This window comes from Larus michahellis, unplaced genomic scaffold (genome assembly GCF_964199755.1).
Source record: "Larus michahellis unplaced genomic scaffold, bLarMic1.1 SCAFFOLD_76, whole genome shotgun sequence".
NCBI classification, from domain to species: domain Eukaryota; kingdom Metazoa; phylum Chordata; class Aves; order Charadriiformes; family Laridae; genus Larus; species Larus michahellis.
This window is the reverse complement of record NW_027435895.1, coordinates 866784-889198: the sequence shown is the minus strand read 5'-3', so window position 1 is coordinate 889198 and position 22415 is coordinate 866784. Positions and strand designations below refer to the sequence as shown.

At 69.5% G+C, this 22415-nt stretch overlaps 3 protein-coding genes across 7 annotated transcripts; all 3 read left to right on the top strand.

Annotated features, from left to right (window-relative positions):
- The first annotated feature begins 246 nt into the window (after nucleotides 1-246).
- On the top strand, nucleotides 247-4919 carry TIMM50 (translocase of inner mitochondrial membrane 50). The gene is made up of 11 exons (XM_074571299.1): nucleotides 247-418; nucleotides 1291-1450; nucleotides 1532-1563; nucleotides 2292-2313; nucleotides 2619-2677; nucleotides 3324-3443; nucleotides 3541-3645; nucleotides 3765-3863; nucleotides 3981-4137; nucleotides 4257-4363; nucleotides 4539-4919. The coding sequence occupies exons 1-11, from the start codon at nucleotides 266-268 to the stop codon at nucleotides 4641-4643; spliced, it is 1119 nt and encodes a 372-aa protein (XP_074427400.1). The 5' UTR covers nucleotides 247-265; the 3' UTR covers nucleotides 4644-4919.
- An 814-nt stretch (nucleotides 4920-5733) lies between these two features.
- On the top strand, nucleotides 5734-11199 carry DLL3 (delta like canonical Notch ligand 3). 3 transcript variants are annotated; one of them, XM_074571301.1, is made up of 9 exons: nucleotides 5740-5845; nucleotides 6437-6658; nucleotides 6768-6825; nucleotides 7429-7671; nucleotides 7788-7858; nucleotides 8310-9168; nucleotides 9797-10244; nucleotides 10862-10946; nucleotides 11087-11199. In XM_074571301.1, the coding sequence occupies exons 1-9, from the start codon at nucleotides 5789-5791 to the stop codon at nucleotides 11090-11092; spliced, it is 2049 nt and encodes a 682-aa protein (XP_074427402.1). In that variant the 5' UTR covers nucleotides 5740-5788; the 3' UTR covers nucleotides 11093-11199. The 3 variants fall into 3 exon arrangements, with proteins under 3 accessions (XP_074427404.1, XP_074427402.1, XP_074427401.1); XM_074571300.1 differs by having other exon boundaries at nucleotides 10859-10946; XM_074571303.1 differs by lacking the exon at nucleotides 7429-7671 and having other exon boundaries at nucleotides 5734-5845; nucleotides 7792-7858; nucleotides 10859-10946.
- A 412-nt stretch (nucleotides 11200-11611) lies between these two features.
- On the top strand, nucleotides 11612-22141 carry ERCC2 (ERCC excision repair 2, TFIIH core complex helicase subunit). 3 transcript variants are annotated; one of them, XR_012585054.1, is made up of 23 exons: nucleotides 11612-11647; nucleotides 12342-12441; nucleotides 12532-12609; nucleotides 12687-12749; nucleotides 12835-12948; nucleotides 13031-13147; nucleotides 13693-13809; nucleotides 13927-14050; nucleotides 14166-14262; nucleotides 14373-14506; nucleotides 15428-15596; nucleotides 16335-16453; nucleotides 16556-16625; nucleotides 16731-16800; nucleotides 17360-17461; nucleotides 17570-17633; nucleotides 18226-18268; nucleotides 18369-18461; nucleotides 18563-18635; nucleotides 19143-19213; nucleotides 20380-20523; nucleotides 21485-21628; nucleotides 21733-22133. XR_012585054.1 is itself a non-coding variant. In XM_074571309.1 (23 exons), exons 1-23 carry the CDS (start codon nucleotides 11643-11645, stop codon nucleotides 21823-21825), a joined length of 2283 nt encoding a protein of 760 aa, XP_074427410.1. In that variant the 5' UTR covers nucleotides 11615-11642; the 3' UTR covers nucleotides 21826-22141. The 3 variants fall into 3 exon arrangements, 2 of the variants coding, with proteins under 2 accessions (XP_074427410.1, XP_074427412.1); XM_074571309.1 differs by having other exon boundaries at nucleotides 11615-11647; nucleotides 18147-18268; nucleotides 21733-22141; XM_074571311.1 differs by lacking the exons at nucleotides 16731-16800; nucleotides 17360-17461; nucleotides 17570-17633; ... (4 more) ...; nucleotides 20380-20523; nucleotides 21485-21628 and having other exon boundaries at nucleotides 11615-11647; nucleotides 16556-16611; nucleotides 21909-22133.
- The last annotated feature ends 274 nt before the right edge of the window (nucleotides 22142-22415 follow it).

Below are 22415 nucleotides of genomic sequence, written 5' to 3'. Positions count from 1 at the left end.
GCGGCGGCCGCACACGTGTTCCGCCCCATCGCCCTGCCTCCCCTTCCGCTTCCGCCTACTCCTCTCATTGGCTCCCCTGCCGCCGGCACCGCCCCCCTCCGCTGCTATTGGCCGGCAGCTGCGCCGCCATTGGTCGTCGCCCCTCGCGCCCCGCCCATTTCGGCTTCGTCCCCTCCCGCTCCGCCGCCTCTCATTGGCTGCCGGCGCCAGAAGGGGCGGGGAGGCGGTGGCGGCGCCTGCGCGGCGGGGCGGGCAGTGCGGGAAGATGGCGGCGGCGGCGGCAGCGGGGCGGGCGGTGGCGGCTTGCGGGGCCCGAGCCGCCCTGGGGGCCCGCCGGGCCCGAGCCGCCCTGGGCCGGGCCTCCAGCGGCACCGCCGGTACCGAGGCGGTGCTGCGGGAGCGGCTGCGGCGGCACCAGGTGGGGGCTGAGCCCGGCGGGGCCGGGGCCTGCGCCTGAGGGGGTGGGGGGTGACACGGGTGTCCCCGGGTCTCTCTGGCACTGCCCGGCCCGGGGCTCCGCGGCCGGGCTTGGCCTTCTCCCGGTGTCCCCAGGGCTCTGCGGGTGTCCCCAGGGGTCCCTGGGGCTCCCAGAGCTCCACGGGTGTCCCCGAGTGTCCCTGGCCACCCCCGGACATTTCTGGGGGTCCCTGGTTGTCTCTGGGACTCCACGGGTGTCCCCGAGGGTCCCCGGGGCTGCACAGGTGTCCCCAAGCATCTCTGGCCATCCCCGGACATCCCTGGGGGTGTCTCCGGGTCTCCCTGCGTGTCCCCAGGCGTCCCTGGGGCTCCCTGGGTGTCCCTGGCCATCCTCTGGGGGGGGTCTGTGGTGTCCCCAAGCGTCTCCAGGTCTCCCTGGGCGTCCCTTGTTGTCCTTGGGTCCCTCCACGGGTGGCCCCAAGTGTCCCTGGTTGTCTCCAGGTGTCCTTGGGGCTCCCCAGGTGGCCCCAAGTGTCCCCCAGGCTCCCTGGCTGTCCCTTGGCCATCCTCAGGTGTCTCTGTGGGGTCCCCAGGCGCCTCCAAGTGTCCCCGGACGTCCCTCGTTGTCCCCGGGGCTCCCCTGGGTGTCCCCAAGTGTCCCTCACTGGTCATCCTCGGCGTCCCCAGGACTCCTTGCGTGTCCTCGGGTGTCCCCCGGTGTCCCAGGAGGTTTCTCGTCTGTCTCCTGCTGTCCCCGAGCATCCCAGGCCACCCTGGGACCTCCATGAGTGTCCCTGGGTGTGCTGGGGGCTCCCCCCTTGTCCCCAGGGCTCACCGCGTGTGTCCTCCCCCCGTGTCCCCCCCACCCCGCAGGCGGCGGAGGGACCCCTGGGCCGCGGCCCGGAGCAGAAGGAGGAGGAGGAGGAGGAAGAGCGGCGGCGGCGGGAGCGGCTGGCGGGGGCCCGGCGGCTGGCCCTGCGCCTGGCGGGGCTGCTGGGGGCCGGCACCAGCGTGGCCATCGTCTACATCTTCGGTGCGTCCCCGGCGCGTCCCCTCCCTGTCCCCGGTGCCACCGCCGGACCCCCCCTCACCTCCCCTCTCCCCCCTCCCGCAGGCAGCAACGCGGTGGACGAGCACGGAGCCAAGGTGAGGGGCGCTCGCCAGCGGGACCCCCCTGTTTCGGGCGGGAGGGCCGTGCCCGTGTCCCCTCCCTGCCCTTTGGGGACATCTGGGGACATCCCAGGAGCTTAGCGCCTTCCCCCCCCCGCCCCTTCCCCATCCCTTTTCGTTGGCGTTTTCCCCTGTTTTGGGGTCTTTGCGTCAGGGGAGGCACCGGGGTCCCGTGTCCCCAAGGGGAGTGGGATGTCCCCGAGGGGATTGTCGTGTCCCCAGGGGGAGTGGCATGTCCCCAAAGGGACCGACAGCCCTTGTCCCACCCCCAGGGAGGTGTTTGTCTCACCCCAGACTCCCTTTTTTGGGGGGAATTCGGGAGGTTTTTGATGTCCGAGCCCCAGGGAGGTGCGAATTGCCCTGCCCGTCTCCGGCGACCGGTGGTGGGGGGGGTGGGGACACAGGGGACATCAAACGGGGTGGCGGGGGGGTCACCGAGCAGGTGACAATGACACCCGTGGGGTGTCAGGGACATCAGCGGGGTGACAAGGACATCAGTCGGCGGAAGGAAACCACACGGAAACTGCGTCACCTACCTGCAAATTGTCACTTGTCACCTCGCGTGTCCCTTCCTCCGCCCCCCCCCGCGGTGACACAGTCCCTCCGGTGTCACCGTGTGTCGTGCCCCCTCCCCCCCCCGGCCAGCGTCCCCCCTGTCCTCGCTGTCCCCATCTTAACCCTCCACCTCCCTCTTCTCCCCGCAGATCCCCGATGAGTTCGATGGCGGTGAGTGACATCCCCGGGGGGGTGACAGCCCCCCCCCCCCGGCCCGGTGACACCCCCTCGGTGGTTGGGGGGGTGACAGCCACCATGGGGCAGGGGACACACCGCGTCCTCGGGGCCGTTTGACACTCGGGTGTTACAGCCAGAGGCTTTTACGTCTTTAGCGCCCCATTGTTACACAAAAGGGGTTTGGGGGGGGGCATTTTGGTCTTTATCCTGGTGGGGGGGTGGCGGGGGGACACTGTCACCCCCTCTGGGGACCGTGGGGACCCCGGCGACCCTCACCCGCGCCGGCCTCGGCTCCGCAGACCCCGTGGGCATCCAGCAGCTCCGCAGGACGTACAAGTACTTCAAGGACTACAGGCAGGTGGGTGGGGGCCCGGTTTTGGGGGGGTTTCCACCCATTTTTGGGGGGAGTTTCATCTGATCGGGGGTGGCTGTCCCCATCCTGAGAGCTTTGTCACTCTCCCGGGGAGCTTTGTGCCCGGTTTGGGGACATTCTGGGGGCGTTTTGGATCCCCATCCCCCTCTCGGGGGACCTTGTCCCTGTTCTGGGGCATCACATCCCTGTTTTGGGGGTCCCCTGTCCCCATTCCTGGGGCCATTTCCCCCTGTTTTGGCATCCCCTGTCCCCACTGGGGGGGTCCTTGTCCCCACGGGGGGGTCCCCATGCTTTGGGGACATCCCTGTCCCCCTCTTGGGGGATCATGTCCCCATTCTGGGGAGTCACATCCCTGTTTTGGGGCCTAAACCAGGGCCATTTACCCCTGTTTCGGCATCCCCTGTCCCCAATGGGGGGGTCCTTGTCCCTACTGGGGGGGGTCCTTGTCCCCACAGGGGGGTCCTTGTCCCCTCCCGAGGCTCTTTGTCCCAAGGCAGGGGTTCCCACCCCCATTTTTGGGGTGCTCCATCCCCACACTCCCTCCCTTGCCCCCACACCGACGCGGGGACCCTTGTCCCCACGCTCGGGGGTGGGGGGGCTCAATCCCTCCCCTTGACCTCCCCCCCCCCAGATGATCATCGAGCCCACCAGCCCCAAGCTGCTGCCGGACCCCCTGCGCGAACCCTACTACCAGCCCCCCTACACCCTGGTCATCGAGCTCACCGACGTCCTGCTGCACCCCGAGTGGTCGGTGAGTGTCCCCCCCGCCTTCCCGCGTGTGTCCTCCCCCCACAGCCCCCGCCGCCACCCCCTCCTGTGACACCTCCTTGTCCCCCCCCCACCCCCAGCTCGTCACCGGCTGGCGCTTCAAGAAGCGGCCGGGCATCGAGAGCCTCCTCCAGCAGCTCGCCCCCCTCTACGAGATCGTTGTCTTCACCTCCGAAACCGGCATGGTGGGTGCCAAAACAGGGGGGGGGGGACGGGGACGCACGGCCTCCCCGGGGCGGGGGGTGTGACAGGGCCACCCCACCCTCGTCACCCTCGTATTCCCCGCCCCCCCCCCCCCCCCCAGACTGCCTACCCCCTCATCGACAGCGTGGACCCCCACGGCTTTGTCTCCTACCGCCTTTTCCGCGACGCCACCCGCTACATGGACGGCCACCACGTCAAGGTGGGAGCGGGGAGGGGGGTGGAAGTTTTGGGGGACGGGGACGGACACGCGGACCCTCGGGTGACTCATTGCCCTCCGCCACCCCCTTCTTTGTCTGTGTGTGTCCCCCCCCCACAGGACATCTCCTGCCTCAACAGAGACCCGGCCAAGGTGGTGGTGGTGGATTGCCGCCGGGAAGCCTTTTGCCTCCAGCCCTACAACGGGCTGGCCCTGCCCCGCTGGGACGGCAGCTCTGACGACCGGGCGCTCTACGACCTGGCCGCTTTCCTCAAAAGTGGGTCCGAAACCCCTCGCCCCCCCACTCCCCAACCTGTGTCGTGTCCCCCCTCCCAAAAAAACCCCCCTTTGATCTGTGTCTGTCCTCCCCCCCCCCTCTCCCGCCGGCCCCGGCAGCCATCGCCCTCAGCGGCGTGGAGGACGTCCGCACCGTGCTGGAGAACTACGCGCTGGAGGAAGATCCTTTGGCGGCTTTCAAACGACGCCGGACGCAGCTGGAAGAGGTGGGGGACGCGCCGAGGGCTTGGGGGACACACACCCCCCCCCCTTCCTTCCATTGGCGGTGGGGGGAGGATGACAGCACCGATTTGCCCGTAACGGCCGTTTTTCGCCCCGAATGGCGGCGTTCGGGGTGTTTGTTTTGTTTTTTTTTTTGCCGGGGCGGGGGGACACGCGCAGGAGGAGCAGCAGCGCATGGCGGAGCTGGCGCAGGGCAAGAAGCCGACGGGGCTTTTCCTGGGGGCTTTGGCCGGACGCCTCTGGCCCCGCTCCAAGCAGCAGTGACGGCAGCGCCGTGACATCGCCGTGACGGCAGCGGGGACGCCGGCGCCACGCCAGCGGCGCCAGGACAAGGTTGCGTTGGGGTGGGAGTGGGGGGGAGGCGTGTAAACTGCCCCCCCCTTCCCCCCCGCCTTCAATTTGCGGCGGGAGCCGAGGGGCGATGCCTGGCCCGGACGCTGCGGTCGGAGGAGCCGGGGCCAGTGTTTTCGGGGGGGGGGGCGTTTGGGGGGTTTTGAGGGGGGTCTTGGCCCCGGTGGGGGTGAATAAAGGGTGATGCGGAGCTGCAGGTGCCATGTGCTATTTTAGGGGGGGGTGCGCGGAGCGGACCCCCCCCCTCCTCCCCGGCGCTGCGTCGGAGCTGGGTGCTTTTGGGGGGGGCTGCGGGGCAGGATCGGGCCCTTTTTCGGGGCCGGGGTGGGGCTGTGGGGACGGGTGTGGGTCGGTTTGGGGGGTTGTGTGGGGCTGGATCCAGGCTCTTTTATGGGGGGGGGGGTGCTATGGGGCTCAATCCAGACTCTTGGGGGGGGGGGGCTATGGGGGTGGATCTGGACCCTTTTTTGGGGGGCTGTGGAGCTGGATCTGGACTCTTTTGGGGGTGGGGGGGGCTATGGGGCTGGATTTGGTCCCCTTTTGGGGGGGCTGTGGGGCCGGATCCAGGCCCTTTTTGGGGGGGGTTCATGTGTCTGGATCCAAGACCCTTTTTGGGGGGGTCTGTGGGGCTGGATCTGGACTCTTTGTAGGGGGGATGGATCAGGACTTTTTGCGGGGGGGGGGTGTGGGCTACGGGGTTTTGTTCGGACCTTTTTGGGGGGGGGTTATGGGGCGGATCTGGCCCCTTTTTTAGGGGGGTCTATGGGGCAGGATTGGGCTCTTTCTCGGCGGGGGGGGGGGGGGGGGGGGAGCTCCATGGGGCCGCTGCAGGCTCCCTGGGGCAGGTTGTGGGGCTGGATCTGGACCCTTTTTGGGGGGTGTTTTGGGGCTGGATCCCCCTTTTTGGATGGGGGGGGGGGTCTGCACGCCCTCGGGGGCGGGGCGGGGGGCGGGGCCTGCGGGGGGGCGGGGCTTGTCCCATAGAAAGGGGCTGGGGGTGGGGGGCGGTGGGCTCAGACCCCGCTGAGCCCCGGGACCAGGCGGGACCCCCCCTCCCGATGCCGGCCATGGCCACGCTGCTGCTGGCCCTCCTCGCCCTCCTGTGCCCACCCACGGTGAGCCCCGGGCTGGGGGGGGCCGGGGGGGGTCCCAGGGGGGTCTTAGGGGGCTGGGAGAGGGTTTGGGCTGCCGGAGGGGGGGTCCTAAGGGAGCGTTTTGAGGTGCTGAGCGGGTATTTTGGGGGTATTTGTGTACTGGAGGGTCCCTGAGGGGTGATTTAGGGGGTCCCGGGGGGTCTCGGGGGTGGGAGGGGAGACCCTGGGTGATTTTTAGGGGGGTCCTTGGGGGGGTCGCGGAGATCCCGGGGTGCTTTGGGTGGCCCTTTGCGGTCCCCGGGGGGGTCTCGGGGGGGTGGGGGGAATATTCGGTATATTGGGGGGTCTTGGGGGGGGGCAGTTTGCAGCGCTGGGGGGGCTCCGGGGTGTTTGGGGTGATGCTGGGGGGTTTGGTGGGGGTCTTTGGGGAAGGGTTTGGGCTGCCGGCGGGGGGGGGCCTAAGGGAGGATTTTGGGGTGCTGGGGGGGTATTTTGGGGGGTATTTGGGTACTGGAGGATCCCTGAGGGGTGGTTTGGGGTCCTGGGGGGCGGGTTTTGGGGGGCCCCGGGGGGGTGTTTGGGTCACTGACACCCCCCCCCCCCCCCCGCCAGGTGCACCCCGCCGGGGTGCTGGAGCTGCGGGTGTTGTCAGCGCGGGGGGGCCCGGGGGGTCCATGCGGGGGCCCCCCCTCCTGTCGCCTGGTCTTTCGCCTCTGCCTGCGGCCCCCCGGGGGGGTCGGCTGCAGCCTGGGGGTCGCCCACAGCCCCCCTGGACCCCCCCCTGCCCCGGGGGCCCCCCGCATCCTCCGCCTGCCCTTCGCCTTCCCCTGGCCGGTGAGGACACCCCCCCCCCCCAAACCTGACCCCCCCTCCATGGTCCCAGGACCCTCAAGGGACCAGGAAGGACCACCCCCCCTAATTTCCCCCCCCCGCCACCTCCCAGGGCACCGTCTCCCTCGTCATCGAGTCGTGGCGGCTGGAGGAAGCCAAAGGCTCCGGGGGTGAGTTGTGGGGGGGGGAACTTGGGGGGCCCATGGGGTTTTGGGGGTCTGGGGGGGCATATGGGGGTCTGGGGGGGGGTGGGGGGGGCGAAAAGGGGCTCTGGGTATTTGGGGGGGTGTGGATGAAGGATAATAGGGGGGGTGGATGAGCGTCTGGAGTGTTGGGGGGGGCAAATGGGGGTCCCAGGGGGTTAAATGGGGGGCAAATAGGGGTCTGGGGCATGGGGGGGGGGGGGCAGGCAGATGAGGGTTGGGGGGTACAAATGCTGGCCTGGGGGTTTTTGAGGGGGACGTGAATTAGGGTTTGGGGGGGCAAAGGGGAGCCCTGGATGTTTGTGGGGGGGCGAATGGGGGTCCTAGGGGGTAAATGGGGGGCAAATGGGGGTCGGGGAGGGGGCAGATAAGGGTCGGGGGGGCCTGTGGGGGTTGGGGGGGGTGAATTAGGTTTGGGGCGGGGGGAAGGGGAGCTCTGGATGTTTGGGGGGGGGGGGGGGGCAAATGGGGGTCCTAGGGGGTAAATGGGGGTCTGGGGGGGGGGTGTAGGTAAGGGTTGGGGGGGCTGTGGGGTTTGGGGGGGTCCCGGGGTGCTGACGGGTGCCCCAGGGCCCCAGGACCGTCTCCTGGGGCGCGCAGTGGCCCAGCAGCACCTTTCCCCGGGGGGTCCCTGGCGGGGGGGGGCCGGGGGGGGCCTGCGCTTCGGCACCCGCCTGCGCTGCCGCCCCCCCACCCGCGGCCCCCGCTGCTCCCCCCGCTGCCCCCCCTGCCCCCGCCGCTGCCCCCCCCCGGCCAACGCCGCCGCCTGCCGACCCCCCCGCCGCCACTGCTGGCCCCCCTGCTGCGCCCCACGTGAGTACCCCCATTCCCTGAGGGGGGGGGGGGGGGGCATGACACACACCCCCCCCCCCGGGGTGTCCCCTGGCTTTTGGGGTCCCCCTGACACCCTGCTCTTCCCCCCCCAACAGGTAGGTGCCAGGAAGCCTGCGCCCCCCCCGGCGCTGACGGCAGCACCTGTGCCAACGGGGGCAACTGTCTGGTGAGTGGGACCGACCCCCCCCCAGCATCGGCATCCCGCCCCCCCCCCCCGTGTCACCACAGGAGCCCCCCAAGGACCCCACTCGGTGCTTCTGGGTACCCTCACGTTCATCCTGGGGGGGTCTGGCACCCGCCATGTCACCCCAGGAGTCCCCCCTGGGACCCCCAGGCTCACCCCAGGGACCCCCCCGGTGCTTCTGGGCACCCTCACATCCACCCTGGGGGGGTCTGGCACCCCCCGTGTCACCCCAGGAGCCCCCCCGGGACTCCTTGGGACCCCCTGGTGCTTCTGGGCACCCCCACATCCACACTAAGGGGGTCCAGCACCCCCCAGTGTCACCCCAGGAGCCCCCCCGGGACCCCCAGTGTCACCCCAGGGCCCCCCCGATGCTACTGAGAGGGTCTGGTCCCCCCCCATCCCCACCGTCCCCGTAACGGCGCTGCCTGCGCAGGGCCACGGGAGCGACACCCCGGGGCTGCGCTGTGACACCCCCGCCCCGGGGCGGCCACCAGCGGCACCAGTGGTGGCCATGGAAGCACCGGCGGTGGCCAGAGAAGCACCAGCAGTGGCACCGGCAGCACCGGTAGTAGCCAGAGAACCACCAGTGGTGGCCAGAGAAGCACCGGCGGTGGCCAGAGAAGCACCAGTGGTGGCCCTGGAAGCACTGGCAGCACCGGCGGTGGCCAGAGAGGTGCCAGCGGTGGCACCGGTGGTGGCCAGAGAACCACCAGCAGCACCAGCGGTGGCCAGAGAAGCACCAGTGGTGGCACCGGCAGCACCGGTGGTCAGAGAGGCACCGGCAGCACCGGCGGTGGCCAGAGAAGCACTGGCAGTGGCCAGAGAAACACCAGCGGCAGCACCGGCAGCACCGGTGGTGGCCAGAGGAGCACCAGCAGTGGCCAGAGAGGCACCGGCAGCACCAGCGGTGGCCAGAGAAGCACCGCTGGTGGCCCTGGAAGCACCGGCAGCACCGGCGGTGGCCAGAGAAGCACCGGCAGTGGCCAGAGAGGCACCAGCAGCACCGGCGGTGGCCAGAGAAGCACCGCTGGTGGCCCTGGAAGCACCGGCGCTGGTCCCAGTGGCCCCGGCAGCAGCGGCCCCTGAAGCCGCGGTGGCGGGGGTGCCATGGGCGTTGCCGGGGGCTCTCCCCGAGGTGCCGCCGTCCCCCTGTGCCCTCGGTCCCTGCTTCAACGGCGGCGCCTGCGCCCCGGCTCCCGGTGCCGGCTACAGCTGCCGCTGCCCCCCTGGCTTCCGCGGCTCCAACTGCGAGCGCCGTGCCGACCGCTGCGCCGACCACCTTTGCCTGCACGGTGAGCCCCCCGCCTCCCCGCCGCGCTTCGGTGTCCCGCACCCCCTTCCCGATGTGGTTTGGCACCCCCAACCCCCTTCCCGGCGTGGTTTGGTGTCCCTGAGCCCCTCCCCGGCACTTTTTGGCATCCCTGAGCCCCTCCGTGCCATGGTTTGGTGTCACTGTCCCCTTCCGTGGGACCATTCGGCACCACTGACCCCCTCCCCGGCATGGTTTGGTGACCCTGACCCCCTTCCTGGTGTGGTTTGGTGTCACTGTCCCCTTCTGCGGCACCATCCGGCATCACTGACCCCCTCCCCGGCACAGTTTGGTGTCACTGACCCTGTTCCTGGCACGATTTGGTCCCTGACCCCTTTCTGTGTCCCAGACCCCCGTCCCCTTTGGGTGTCCCTGACCCCCATCCCCATCCGTTTTGGTGTCCTAGACCCCTGTCCCTGTCCCCTTTGAGTCCCAGACCCCCATCCCCGGCACATTTTGGTCCCTGACCCCCTCCGTGGCACATTTCGGTGTCCCAGACCCCCGTTCCCGTCCCCTTTAGGTGTCCCAGACCCCCATCCCCGTCCCGTTTTGGTCCCTGCCCCCGGTGCCCTTCGGGTGTCCCTGACCCCCCCCCATCCCTGTCCCTGCAGGTGGCCAGTGCCGGGACCTCGGCCGCGGCGCCTTCTGCAAATGCCGGCCGGGTTTCTGGGGCCGGCGGTGCGAGGTGAACGCCGACGACTGCGCCCCCAACCCCTGCGCCAACGGGGGCACCTGCCAGGACGGCGCCAACTCCTTCAGCTGCTCCTGCACCCTGGGCTACGCCGGCCCCCGCTGCCGCCGCCGCGCCGACGCCTGCGCCTCCGCGCCCTGCCTGCACGGGGCCACCTGCTTCACCCACTTCTCCGGCCACGTCTGCGCCTGCCCCCCCGGGTTTATGGGGGTGCGTTGCGAGGAGGAGGTGGGGGGCCCGTCACCGGACCCCCGCGGCCGCCGCACGCCGGCCCCCCTGGCGCTGGTCTGTGCCCTCCCCGTGGTGGCTCTGCTGGCACCGGGGTTGGGGCTGGCCATGGCGGCCCGGAGGAGGAGGAAGGGGGAGAGGTGAGGGGTTTGGGGGGGGTTTGGGGGGGGTCTGGGGGGGGGGGGGGGGTACAGCCCCCTTTTGGGGGGTCTCACACCCTCCTTTTGGGGGTTTGGGGGGGGGGTCTCACACCTCATTTGGGGGTTTCACACTTCATTTGTGGGGTCTCGCACCCTCTTTTTGGGGGTCTGGGGGGGCTTGGGGGGGTCTCACCCCCTCATCTGGGGGGGTCTCACACCCTCCCTTTGGGGGTCTGGGGGGTACAGGCCCCTTTTGGGGCTAATCCCCTTGTTTGGGGGTCTCGCACCTCGTTTGGGGGGGTCCCATGTCTCACTGTGGGATCTGACACCCTGTTTGGGGGTCTGACACCCTCATTTTGGGGGTGTCATGTGCCGTTTGGGGGGTCTCACACCTCATCGGGGGGGGCCCTGCCCCTCATTTTGGGGTCTCAACCTGTCATTTTGGGGTCTCGCCTCCCCATTTTGGGGTTTCACCCCTCATTTTGGGGTTTTTTTCACCCCCATTTTGGGGTCTCACCCCCCCATTTTAGGGTCTCACCCCCTCCTTTTCGGGGATCTTCCCCATTTGGGGTCTCCCCCCCCCATGTTGGGGGTCTCACGGGCTCTCTCGACAGCAGCAGCCGCCCGGCGCAGACGGCGGCCCCCCCGGCCACCAGCCCCCCCGGCAGGGACCAGCGGCCACCGCGGGCCTCGGCCACCCGGGTGAGCCCCACCCCGTACCCCAGCCCCCCCCAAATGCCCCCCCTCCAACCCACCCTCAGCCCCCCAAATCCCCTCCTTCCACCCCCCCCCAGCCCCCGAAATGCCCCGCACCCCCCCCCAACCCTCCTTTCCCCCCCCAGGTGTGACGCTGCAGCGATGGACCCGCTCAGGACCCCCCCGGGACACCCCCCCCCCCACCTTTGGGGACTGCCCCGAGGGGCTGTGGGGGGGCCATAAAGCTCTTTGAGATGTTTGTCGTTGTCACCGTGTCCTGGCGTCTGCTGGGGGGGGGGGGGGGTGACACGGGGAGGGGGGGACGCGGGGGGGGGACGGACACCCCCCTGGGGACCGTGGGGGGGTGACACGGGGGGACACGTTCCTCGGGGCATGGGGGGGGACATGGCGGGGTGACACCCCCCTGGGGACCATGGTGGGGGGGGGGACACGGGGGGGTGACACCGCCCCAGCGCGGGGACCGTCCCCAGGGCTCGGCGCTCAACTCGCCGCCCTGGGCAGTCGGCTGGCGATTGGTTTCCCCGCCTCCGCCGCTACGCCGCGCACCCCCACGCTGTGATGGGCGGCGCCGGCGGCCAATCGTAAGCGAGAGGCGGGGCGCGCCGGCCAATGGGAGGGCGGAGCGGACCGAGGTGGGGACTGGAGGGGCGGGGCCGGCGGCGTGCGGGAGCGGCGGGAGCCATGAAGTGAGCGGGGGGTCGGGGGGATCCGGGGGAGGGGGCGGTGAAGGGATCCCGGGGGGGCGGGATCGCGGCGGGGGGGGGCGGCCAAGGGAGCGCCGGGATCCCGGGGGGTGCCGAGCCCGCGGGAGGGCCGGGATCCCGGTGGATCGCAGAGGCGTCCGGTCCCGTGGGAGGGCCAGGATCTCCGTGGATCCCGGCGGGTGCCAGGCCCATGGGTGGTCCATGATCTTGGTGGATCCCAGGGGCTTCCAAGCGCACAGGAGGGCCAGGATCCCAGTGGATCCCGTGTGGTGCTGGTGCCACAGGAGGGCCGGGATCCCGGGGGCTGCCTGACCCGCAGGAGGGCTGGGATCCCAGTGAATCCCGGGGGGTACCAGGCCCATGGGTGATCCACGGTCCCTGTGGATCCCGGGGGTTGTCAAGCCCATGGGAGGGCGGGGATGCTGGTGGATCCCAGGGGTTGCTGGTCCCACGGGAGGGACGGGATCCCTGGCAATCCAGCCTTGGCAGCAGAGCGGATCCCTGCCGGGGCAGCAATGGAGAGCTGAGACGGGCAGGGGTTTCCCCCCCGCCGGATCCCGCTGCCCCCGTCACCCACCAGATCTGCTGGGTGGGGCTGGGCTGAGGAGAGATCATCCCGTGGCGGGATCTGGTGGGATCCCTCGGGGGGATCCTCCTTCTCCCGTCCCCTCCGCAGGCTCAACATCGATGGGCTCCTGGTCTACTTCCCCTATGACTACATCTACCCCGAGCAGTTCTCCTACATGCTGGAGCTCAAGAGGACCCTGGACGCCAAGGTAGGGGTGGGATCGGGTGCTCCCCAGCGGGCTGGGATCCACCCGCCCCCGGGGACGCCCCCACAGGGGTGACACGGCGGCTCTCGGCAGGGACACGGCGTCCTGGAGATGCCCTCGGGGACCGGGAAGACGGTGTCATTGCTGTCGCTCATCGTCGCCTACCAGCGGGTGAGTGCCGGCACCTGATCCCAGCAGATTCCCACAGATGCCCACAGATCCCAGCGTCTCCCCCCATCTCTCCCCAGGCCCATCCGCTGGACGTCACCAAACTCATCTACTGCTCCCGCACGGTGCCGGAGATCGAGAAGGTGCGGAGCTGGGGGAAGGGGAGGCGGGGAGCAGATCCCGGCGGGGATCCCAAGGGATCCCCCCTGAGATCCCCCACCACCGCAGGTGATCGAGGAGCTGCGGAAGCTGATGGATTTCTACGAGAAGGAGCTGGGGGAGAAGGTGCCGTTCCTGGGGCTGGCACTGAGCTCCAGGAAGAACCTCTGCATCCACCCCGAGGTGGGCGGGGGATCGGGTGGGATCCGGCGGGGAGATCCCCTGGGGACGCGGGGGTGACGCCGGGGTGCCGTGGGGGGCACAGGTGTCCTCGCTGCGCTTCGGGAAGGAGGTGGACAGCCGCTGCCTGAGCCTGACGGCCTCCTACGTGCGGGCCCGGCACCAGCGCGACCGATCCCTGCCTGCCTGCCGCTTCTTTGAGGTCAGGGATCCACCCTCACGGGGATCCACCCCCCTTCACGGGCACCCGGGGGTCCTGACGGCACCTGGGGACCCCCGGCTGCCCCCACAAAGGCTCCTGGGTGCCCTGGGGTGACCCCAGCAGCTCTGGGTGCTCCTGCTCCCCGTCCAGATCCCCCCATTCCCCGACTGGATCCCCAGCATCCTTCAGTGCCCTCCCCTTCCCCAACAAGATCCTCAGCACCCTGGGGATCCCCAGCACCCTGGGGTCCCCCCCTTTCCCTGACTGGATCCCAGGCACTCCGAGGTCCCCCCATTCCCCATCTGTCTCCCGAGCACCCCGGGGTTCCCCCTATTCCCTGACTGGATCCCCAGCACCCTGGGGTCCCCTAGTTTCCCTAACTGGATCCCAACCCCCTTGGGGCCCCCCCCCGTTCCCTGATCCATCCCAGGCACCCTGGGGTCCCCCATTCCCCACCCACCTCCTGAGCACCCCGGGGTCCCCCCCTTTCCCTGACTGGATCCCCAGCACCCTGGGATCCCCCTGCTCCCGCGTGTCCCCCCCAGGAGTTCGACACCCACGGGCGCGAGGTCCCCATCCCCTACGGCGTCTACAACCTGGACGACCTGAAGGCCCACGGCCGCCAGAAGGGCTGGTGCCCCTATTTCCTCACCCGCTACTCGGTACCGGGGGAAGGCGGGGAAGGGGGGGGATCGACTGCTGGGAGGGGGGTGGGGGGGGGGCTCGCCTGTCCCTAAACGCCCCTAAACGTCCCCAAAACCTCCCCCCCTGCCCGGCAGATCCTGCACGCCAACGTGGTGGTCTACAGCTACCACTACCTGCTGGACCCCAAGATCGCCGACCTGGTCTCCAAGGAGTTGGCCAGGAAGTCGGTGGTGGTCTTTGACGAAGCCCACAACATCGGTCGGTGCCTGCCCCCCCCCCCCCCCCCGCCTCCCCAAGCTTGGACCCGCTTTTGGGGTGTCCCCGGGGCGTGTGTGTGTGAGTGTGACATCGTTGTCCCTTCTTGTCCCCGCAGACAACGTCTGCATCGACTCCATGGGGGTGAACATCACCCGCCGCACGCTGGACCGCTGCCAGGCCAACGTGGCCACGCTCCAGGCCACCATCCAGAAGTGAGGCGGCGTCCGTGTGTCGTCCCCCCCCCCCACCCCACCTTCTCTCCTTGTCCTGTGTGTCCCCCCCACCCCCACTCCCCGTGTCACGCGCACCCCGTCCCCGGCAGGATCAAGGAGACGGACGCGCGGCGGCTGGCGGAGGAGTACCGGCGCCTGGTGGAGGGGCTGCGGGAGGCGGGCGCCGCCCGGGAGACCGACCTCTACCTCGCCAACCCCGTGCTGCCCGACGAGGTGCTGCGGGGTGCGTCCCGGGGGGGGGAAGCCCTTTTTGGGGTACGACCCCCCCCTCCCCATTTTGGGGTAACACACACCCCCCCCCCCCCACCCTTTTGGGATACCCCCTCCCCTTTTGTGGGTACCCCTCCCCCCGTTTCCATACCGGAGGAGGAGGGGGGGGTTCTGAGCCCTTTTTTTGGGGTGCAGACCCCCCCCTCCGAGCCTTTTGTGGGGGCTCCCTTGGCTGAGCGCGGGGGTCCCCGAGACCCTCCTGGCAGTGGGGAACCCCCAAACCCTTGGGATGCCTTTGGGATGCCCCCTGGTTCCACTGTGTCTCAGCGTGGGGGTCCCTGGGGGTCCCCGAGACCATCCTGGCAGTGGGACCTCCCCCCCCAGATCCCTTGGGATCCCTTTGGGGTGCCCCCAGCCCCACACCGGCCTCTGTTGCCCCCCATCTTCCCCCCCCAGCCGAGCCCTGGGGGTCCCCAAGACGCTTCTGGATGTGGTGACCCCCCCCAAAAAAACCCTTGGGATCCGTTTGGGGTGCCCCCAGCCCCACACCGGCCTCTGTTGCCCCCCATCTTCCCCCCCCAGCCGAGCCCTGGGGGTCCCCAAGACGCTTCTGGATGTGGTGACCCCCCCCAAAAAACCCCTTGGGATCCCTTTGGGGTGCCCCCAGCCCCACACCGGCCTCTGTTGCCCCCCATCTTCCCCCCCCAGCCGAGCCCTGGGGGTCCCCAAGACGCTTCTGGATGTGGTGACCCCCCCAAAAAAACCCCTTGGGATCCCTTTGGGGTGCCCCCAGCCCCACACCAGCCTCTGTTGCCCCCCCAGCCGAGCCCTGGGGGTCACCCAGCCCCTCCCTGTGGGGATGCAGTGCTGGGGGGGGGGGTCCCCGTCTGACCCCCCCCTGCCATGTGTCGTCGTCTTTCCCCCCCCCCCCCAGAGGCGGTTCCTGGCAGCATCCGCACGGCCGAGCACTTCGTGGGGTTCCTGAAGCGGCTGGTGTCCTACCTGCGGGCGCGGGTGCGGGGGCCGCGCGTGGTGCAGGAGAGCCCCCCCGCCTTCCTGCGCGACCTCTACGAGAAGGTCTGCATCGAGCGCAAGCCCCTGCGGTGAGTCTGTGCCCCCCCCCCCGGCCAAGGGACGCAGCCCCCGCCCCCAGGGGACGTTGCATCTGGGGGGACACGTCCCTCCCGGGGGGCTGTGGCCCCCCCCGAGGTGGACTGTGACCCTCCCAGGGTGCTTTGCCCCCCCCCAGGGTTATCTGTGCCCCCCCCAGGGTGCTTTTTCCCCCCCCAGGGTGGTCTGTGACGCCCCCCCCAGGGTGCTTTTTCCCCCCCAGGGTGGTCTGTGACACCCCCCACACACACCAGGTGCTGTGTCCCACCACCAGGTGACGTGTCCCCCCCCAGGGTGACATGTCCCCCCCGCCAAGGTTCTGTTGCCCCCCCCCCGCCTCCAGGTGACATGTTCCCCCCCGCAGGTGCTGTGTCCCCCCCCCCAGGTGCTGTGTCCCCCCTTCAAGGTGATGTGTCCCCCCCATCCCGAGGTTACACGTGTCACCCCCCCAAGGTGCTGTGTACCCCACCAGGTGGCATGGTTCCCCCCCCCAGGTGACATATTCCCCCCCAGGTGACGTGTCCCCCCGCCACGTGACTTGTGTCCCCCCCCCGGTGCTGTGCCCCCCCCCCGATATGCTGTGTCCCCCTCTCCAGGCGATGTCTCTCCCCCCCTCAGCTGACATGTCCCCCCTGCCCCCAGGGTGCTGTGTCCCGCCGCCAGGCGACATGCTCCCCCCCCCTCCCCAGGCGATGTGTCCCCCCCCCACCAGGTGACGTGTCCCCCCCCAGGTTCTGCGCCGAGCGCCTGCACTCGCTGCTGCGGACGCTGGAGATCACGGACGTGGCCGATTTCTCCGCCATCACCCTCGTCGCCAACTTCGCCACCCTCGTCAGCACCTACGCCAAGGGTGGGCCCCCCCCGGGGGGGACGGGGAGGGGGGGGACGGACAGTCCGCGGGGAGGGGGTGTCCCCCCACCTCAATTTTGTGTCTCCCCCTCCCTCCCTTCAGGTTTCACCATCATCATCGAGCCCTTCGACGACAGGACCCCCACCATCCCCAACCCCGTCCTGCACTTCAGGTGGGGACACCGGGGGGGACACAGGGACACCCGGGGGGGGGACACAGGGAGGTGGGGGGCGGTGGCAGCGTCACCCCGGTGCTGTGTCCCCCCCCCCCCCCGCAGCTGCATGGACGCCTCCATCGCCATCAAACCTGTCTTCGAGCGCTTCCAGTCCGTCATCATCACGTCAGGGGTGAGTCCCCGTGTCCCCCGTGTCCCCTGTGTCCCCCACATCCCTCTTACCATGTCCCCCATGTGTCCTGTGTCCCCCATGTCCCCCCATACCTTGTCCCCTGTGTCCCCCGTGTCCTTCCGTGTCCCCCTGTGTCCCCCGTGTCCTCTCCTGTCCCTCTGTGGTCCCCCATGTCCCCCCGTGTCCCTCCGTGTCCCTCTGTGTCCCCAATGTCCCTCATGTGTCCCCCATGTCTCTCATGTCCCCCCATGTCCCACCGTGTCCCCCGTGTCCCTCCGTGTTCCCTATGTTCCCCCACGTCCCTCATGTGTCCCCCATGTCTCTCATGTCCCCTGTGTCCCCCCGTGTCCCTCCATGTCCCCCATGTCCCTCTCTGTCCCCGTGTCCCCCCATGTCCCCCCTTCCCTTGTCCCCCCCTCCATGTCTCTACAGTGTCCCTTGTGTGTCCCCCATGTCCCCCCTACCCTGTCCCTGTGTCCCCCCTTACCGTGTCCCGCAGTGTCCCCCCCCCCACATCCCCATCGGGGTGACCCTGTCCCCTCTGTGTCCCCCCCGCCAGACGCTGTCCCCGCTGGAAATTTACCCTAAAATCCTGGATTTCCGCCCCGTCACCATGGCCACCTTCACCATGACGCTGGCCCGGACCTGCCTGTGCCCCATGGTGAGTTAGGGGGACGCATCCCCCCCCCCCCCTTCCCCCGGGGCTATGGGCGGGGGGGCAGGGACCCCCAAGTCACCAATGTGTCCCCCCCCCCACCGTCCCTCACAGATCGTGGGTCGGGGCAATGACCAGGTGGCCATCAGCTCCAAGTTCGAGACGCGCGAGGACATCGGTAGGGGATGGGGATGGGCTTGTGAGGCTGGGGAGGGGACAGGGATGGGGACAGGGGGATGTGGGGCTTGGGAAGGGGACAGGGATGGGGACAAGGATGAGGTTGTGGGGCTCTGGGGGGACAGGGATGGAGTTATGGGGCTGGGGGGACAGGGACGGGGACAGGGAAGGGGACAGGGGATATGGGACTTGGAGACAGGGATGGAGTTATGGGGCTGGGGGGGACAGGGATGGGGATAGAGTGGTTGGTTATGGGGCTGGGGGGGACAGGGATGGGGTTGTGGGGCTGGGGGGGACAGGGATGGGGACAGGGATGGCGTTATGGGGCTGAGGAGGGGACAGGGACAGGGGGATATGGGGCTTGGGAACGGGATGGGGACAGGGTTATGGGGCTGGGGAGGGAGGTTGGTTGTGGGGCCGGGGGCGTGCCCGGGGGGTGGGGGCTGGGGACAGGCTGGGGACCGTCGAGGGGACACGGTGCCACCCCCCCCACCCCAACCCCCCCCCCCAAAAGCCGTCATCCGCAACTACGGGAACCTGCTGCTGGAGCTGTCGGCCGTTGTCCCCGACGGCCTCGTCGCCTTCTTCACCAGCTACCAGTACATGGAGAACATCGTGGCCTCCTGGTACGAGCAGGTACGTCCCCAGCGCCGTCCCCGACCCCGTCCCCCTCCGCCCAGACCCCCCCCCAGACCCCCCCTTAACCCCCCCTTAACCCCCCCCCGCCCCACGGCAGGGCATCCTGGAGAACATCCAGCGCAACAAGCTCATCTTCATCGAGACGCAGGACGGCGCCGAGACCTCCGTGGCCCTGGAGAAGTACCAGGAGGTGGGTGGGGGTGTCCCCGGGGGGGTGTCACCGTGGGTGTGTCGTGTCCCTGCCCCCCCCCCCGGCCCCCGGCAGGTGACAGCAGTGGCTTCTTTTGCCAGGCCTGCGAGAACGGCCGGGGGGCCATCCTGCTCTCCGTGGCCCGCGGCAAAGTGTCGGAGGGCATCGACTTCGGTGAGGGGGGGGGACGCGGTGACGGGGCAGGGGGACACGGTGACGGGGCGGGGGGACACGGTGATGGGGGGGGGGGGATGTGGTGGTTGGGGGGGACAAGGTGGCCAGGGGACGCAATGGCAGGGGGGGGACACGGTGACAGGGGGGACACACGGTGGCCAGGGGGGGGAAAACATGGTGATGGGGGGGGGGGGGATGCGGTGCTTGGGGGGGGACAAGGTGGCCAGGGGACATGGTGGCAGGGGAGGACATGGTGACAGGGGGGATGCGGTGATGGGGGGGGACAAGGTGACGGGGGGGGGACACGGTGACGGGGGGGACACGGTGATGGGGGGGGAACAAGGTGGCGGAGGGGGATGCGGTGGCGGGGGGGACATGGTGGCCGGGGGACACGTTGGGGACATGGTGACGGGGGGGGGATGTGGTGGCAGAGGGGACGCACGGTGGCAGGGGGACACGGCGGCGGGTGTCGGAGCCCCCCCCCAGTTCGGTGTCCCCCCCCCCCAGTGCATCACTACGGCCGGGCCGTCGTCATGTTCGGGGTCCCCTACGTCTACACCCAGAGCCGCATCCTCAAGGTCAGCGGGACACGGGCGTCCCCTCCTGTCCCCAATGTCCCCTGCTGTCCCCAGTGTCCCCTGTCTCCAACGTCCTCCATGTCCCCGATGTTCCCATGTCCCCCAGGCGCAGCTGCAGTGCCTGTGTCCCCCGTGTCCCCAGTGTCCCCCCAATGTCCCCAAAGTCCTCCATGTCCCCTGGTGTCCCCATGTCCTCGATGCCCCCAATGTCCCCCAGTGTCCCCAGTGTCCCCCATGTCTCCAGTGTCCCCAGTGTCCCCCATGTCCCGGATGTCCTCTGTCCCCCCCAGGCATGGCTGCAGTACCTGTGTCCCCCATGTCCCCCATGTCCCCAGTGTCCCCAATGTTCTCATGTCCCCAATGGCCCCCATCTCCCCCCCATGTCCCCAGTGTCCCCCATGTCCCCTGTCCCCCCCAGGCACAGCTGCAGTACCTGTGTCCCCCATGTCCCCAGTGTCCCCCCCAATGTCCCCAGTGTCCTTGATGTCCCTAGTGTCCCCCCTATGTCCCCAGTGTCCCCATGTCCCCAGGGGTAGCTGCAGGACTGGTGTCCCCATGTCCCCAGTGTCCCCTGTCCCCAGTGTCCCGCTGATGTCCCCCAGGCGTGGCTGCAGGACCTGTGTCCCCCATGTCCCCAATGTCCCCCATGTCCCCAGTGTCCCCAATGTTCTCATGTCCCCCATGTCCCCAATGTCCCCCATCTCCCCCCATGTCCCCAGTGTCCCCTGCCCCCAATGTCCCCCCCATGTCCCCGATGTCCCCAGTGTCCCCAATGTCCCCCCAATGTCCCCCCGATGTCCCCAATGTCCCCAGGCGCGGCTGCAGGACCTGTGTCCCCTGGTGTCCCCAGTGTCCCCCCCCATGTCCCCAGTGTCCCCTGCCCCCGATGTCCCCCCCATGTCCCCGATGTCCCCAGTGTCCCCAATGTCCCCCCGATGTCCCCAATGTCCCCAGGCGCGGCTGCAGGACCTGTGTCCCCTGGTGTCCCCATGTCCCCAGTGTCCCCCCCTATGTCCCCAGTGTCCCCTGTCCCCATCATGTCCCCGATGTCCCCAGGTGCGGCTGCAGGACCTGTGTCCCCTGGTGTCCCCATGTCCCCAGTGTCCCCCCCATGTCCCCAGTGTCCCCTGTCCCCATCGTGTCCCCGATGTCCCCGATGTCCCCAGGCGCGGCTGCAGTACCTGCGGGAGCAGTTCCAGCTGCGGGAGAACGACTTCCTCACCTTCGACGCCATGCGGCAGGCGGCGCAGTGCGTGGGGCGGGCGCTGCGCGGCAAGAGCGACTACGGCATCATGCTCTTCGCCGACAAGGTGGGGACGCTGCGGGGCCAGACCCCCCCCCCCCCCCGCCCCGCTTTGGGGTGAAATGCTCCGTTTTGGGGCAAAATCCCCCCGCTTTGGGGTGAAACACCTCACTGTGGGGCCAAAACCCCCCGCCTTGGGGTGAAACACCCCACTGTGGGGGCAAACACCCTGCTTTGGGGCGAAATCCTCCGCTTTAGGGGCAAACATCCCGCTGCGGGGTGAAATCCCCCTGCTTTGGGGCGAAATCCTCCGTTTTGGGGGCAAACATCCCGCTGCGGGGTGAAATCCCCCTGCTTTGGGGCCAAACACCCCGCTTCGGGGTGAAATCCTCCGTTTTGGGGGCAAGCGCCCCGCTTTGGGGGGAAATCCCCCCACTTTGGGGGCAAACACCCCGCTTTGGGGAAAAAAAAAAAAAACCTCCATTTTGGGGGTCAAACCCCCCCGCTTTGGGGCGAATTCCCCGGCTTTGGGGGCAGCCCCACACTTCCACTCCAGCTTCCCACCCCCCCCCCGGGCATCACTTCGCACGGGTGGACAAGGGGGTTTTGGGGCAATTTCCCCCCCCCATTTTGGGCTGGCGCCTCCCCCCGCCCCCCCCCCCCCCCCCCAGCGCTTCTTACAGGCTGACAAGCAGGTTTTGGGGCGATTTTCCCCTCTTTTGGGGCAATTTTCCCCCTGTTTTGGGGTCATTTTGCCCCGCTTTCCCCCCCCCACACCGTTTCTCCCTTACGGACGAGCGGGTTTTTGGAGGGGGGGGATCCCCCCCCCATTTTGCCCCCCGCCCCCCCCAGCACTTCGCCCAGGCGGACAAACGGGTTTGGGGGTGATTTTTTTTTTTCCCCGTTTTGGGCTCATTTCCCGCCCCCACGATGCTTCTCCCTTGCGGATGAGCGGGTTTGGGGGGGCGATGCCCCCCCCCCCAATTTTGTCCTGATGCCCCCCCCCGCCCTTGTTCCCTCTCCCCCAGCGCTTCGCCCGGGCGGACAAGCGGGGGAAGCTGCCGCGCTGGATCCAGGATCACCTCCCCGACGCCAACCTCAACCTGACGGTGGACGAGGCCCTGCAGGTGGCCAAGTTCTTCCTGCGCCAGATGGCCCAGCCCTTCCCACAGGTAACCGTGGACACCCCCCCCCTCCTCTCACACCCCCCCCCCCCCGGCCCCGGGCACAGGGACCCCCCCCTTGACCCCCCCGCCCCGTCCCCTCCGTGCCGCAGGGGGAGCAGCTGGGGCTGTCGCTGCTGACGCTGGAGCAGCTGCAGTCGGAGGAGACGCAGCAGCGCGTGCAGCAGCTCGCCCGCCAGCTCTGAGCGAGGGGGGGGGGGCGTTATTTGGGGGCGGGGGGGGGGGGGAAGTGTCACCCCCATGGACACTCCCCCCCCCCCCCCCCCAGCCCCCTGTGGACACCCCCCCCCCATCCCCTCGGGTGCTGGGAGAAGGAGGAGGGGGAGCAATTGGGGGTTGGGACCCCCCCCCAAAGTGGGGTCTGGACACCCCCCCCTCCCCACGGTCAAGGGGGGGGGGGTCTGGACGCCCCCCTCCCCCCACTGTTCCAGGACTCCTCCATTCTCCTCATTTTTGTAAACCCCCCCCCCAATAAACGGACACCCCCCCCCCTGCCCCGTGTCACTGCACCTGATTCACCCGCCTGCGCCCAGGGGCACCCCTGGGACCGCCCCCGTTCCCCCCCCCCATCCCCCGGGCCCCCCCCCTCCATGTCCCCCAGTGTGTCCCCTGGGGCCCCATCCCCAGTGTCACCCCCGTATCCCCTGCGAACCCCCCCTCCCCCAAAACTCCCCCCATCCCCGGGGTCCCCCATGTCCCCAGTGTCACCTGTGCCCCCTGGGGTCCCCCATGTCCCCTGGGACGCCATTCCTGAGGTCACCCCATGTCCCCCCCT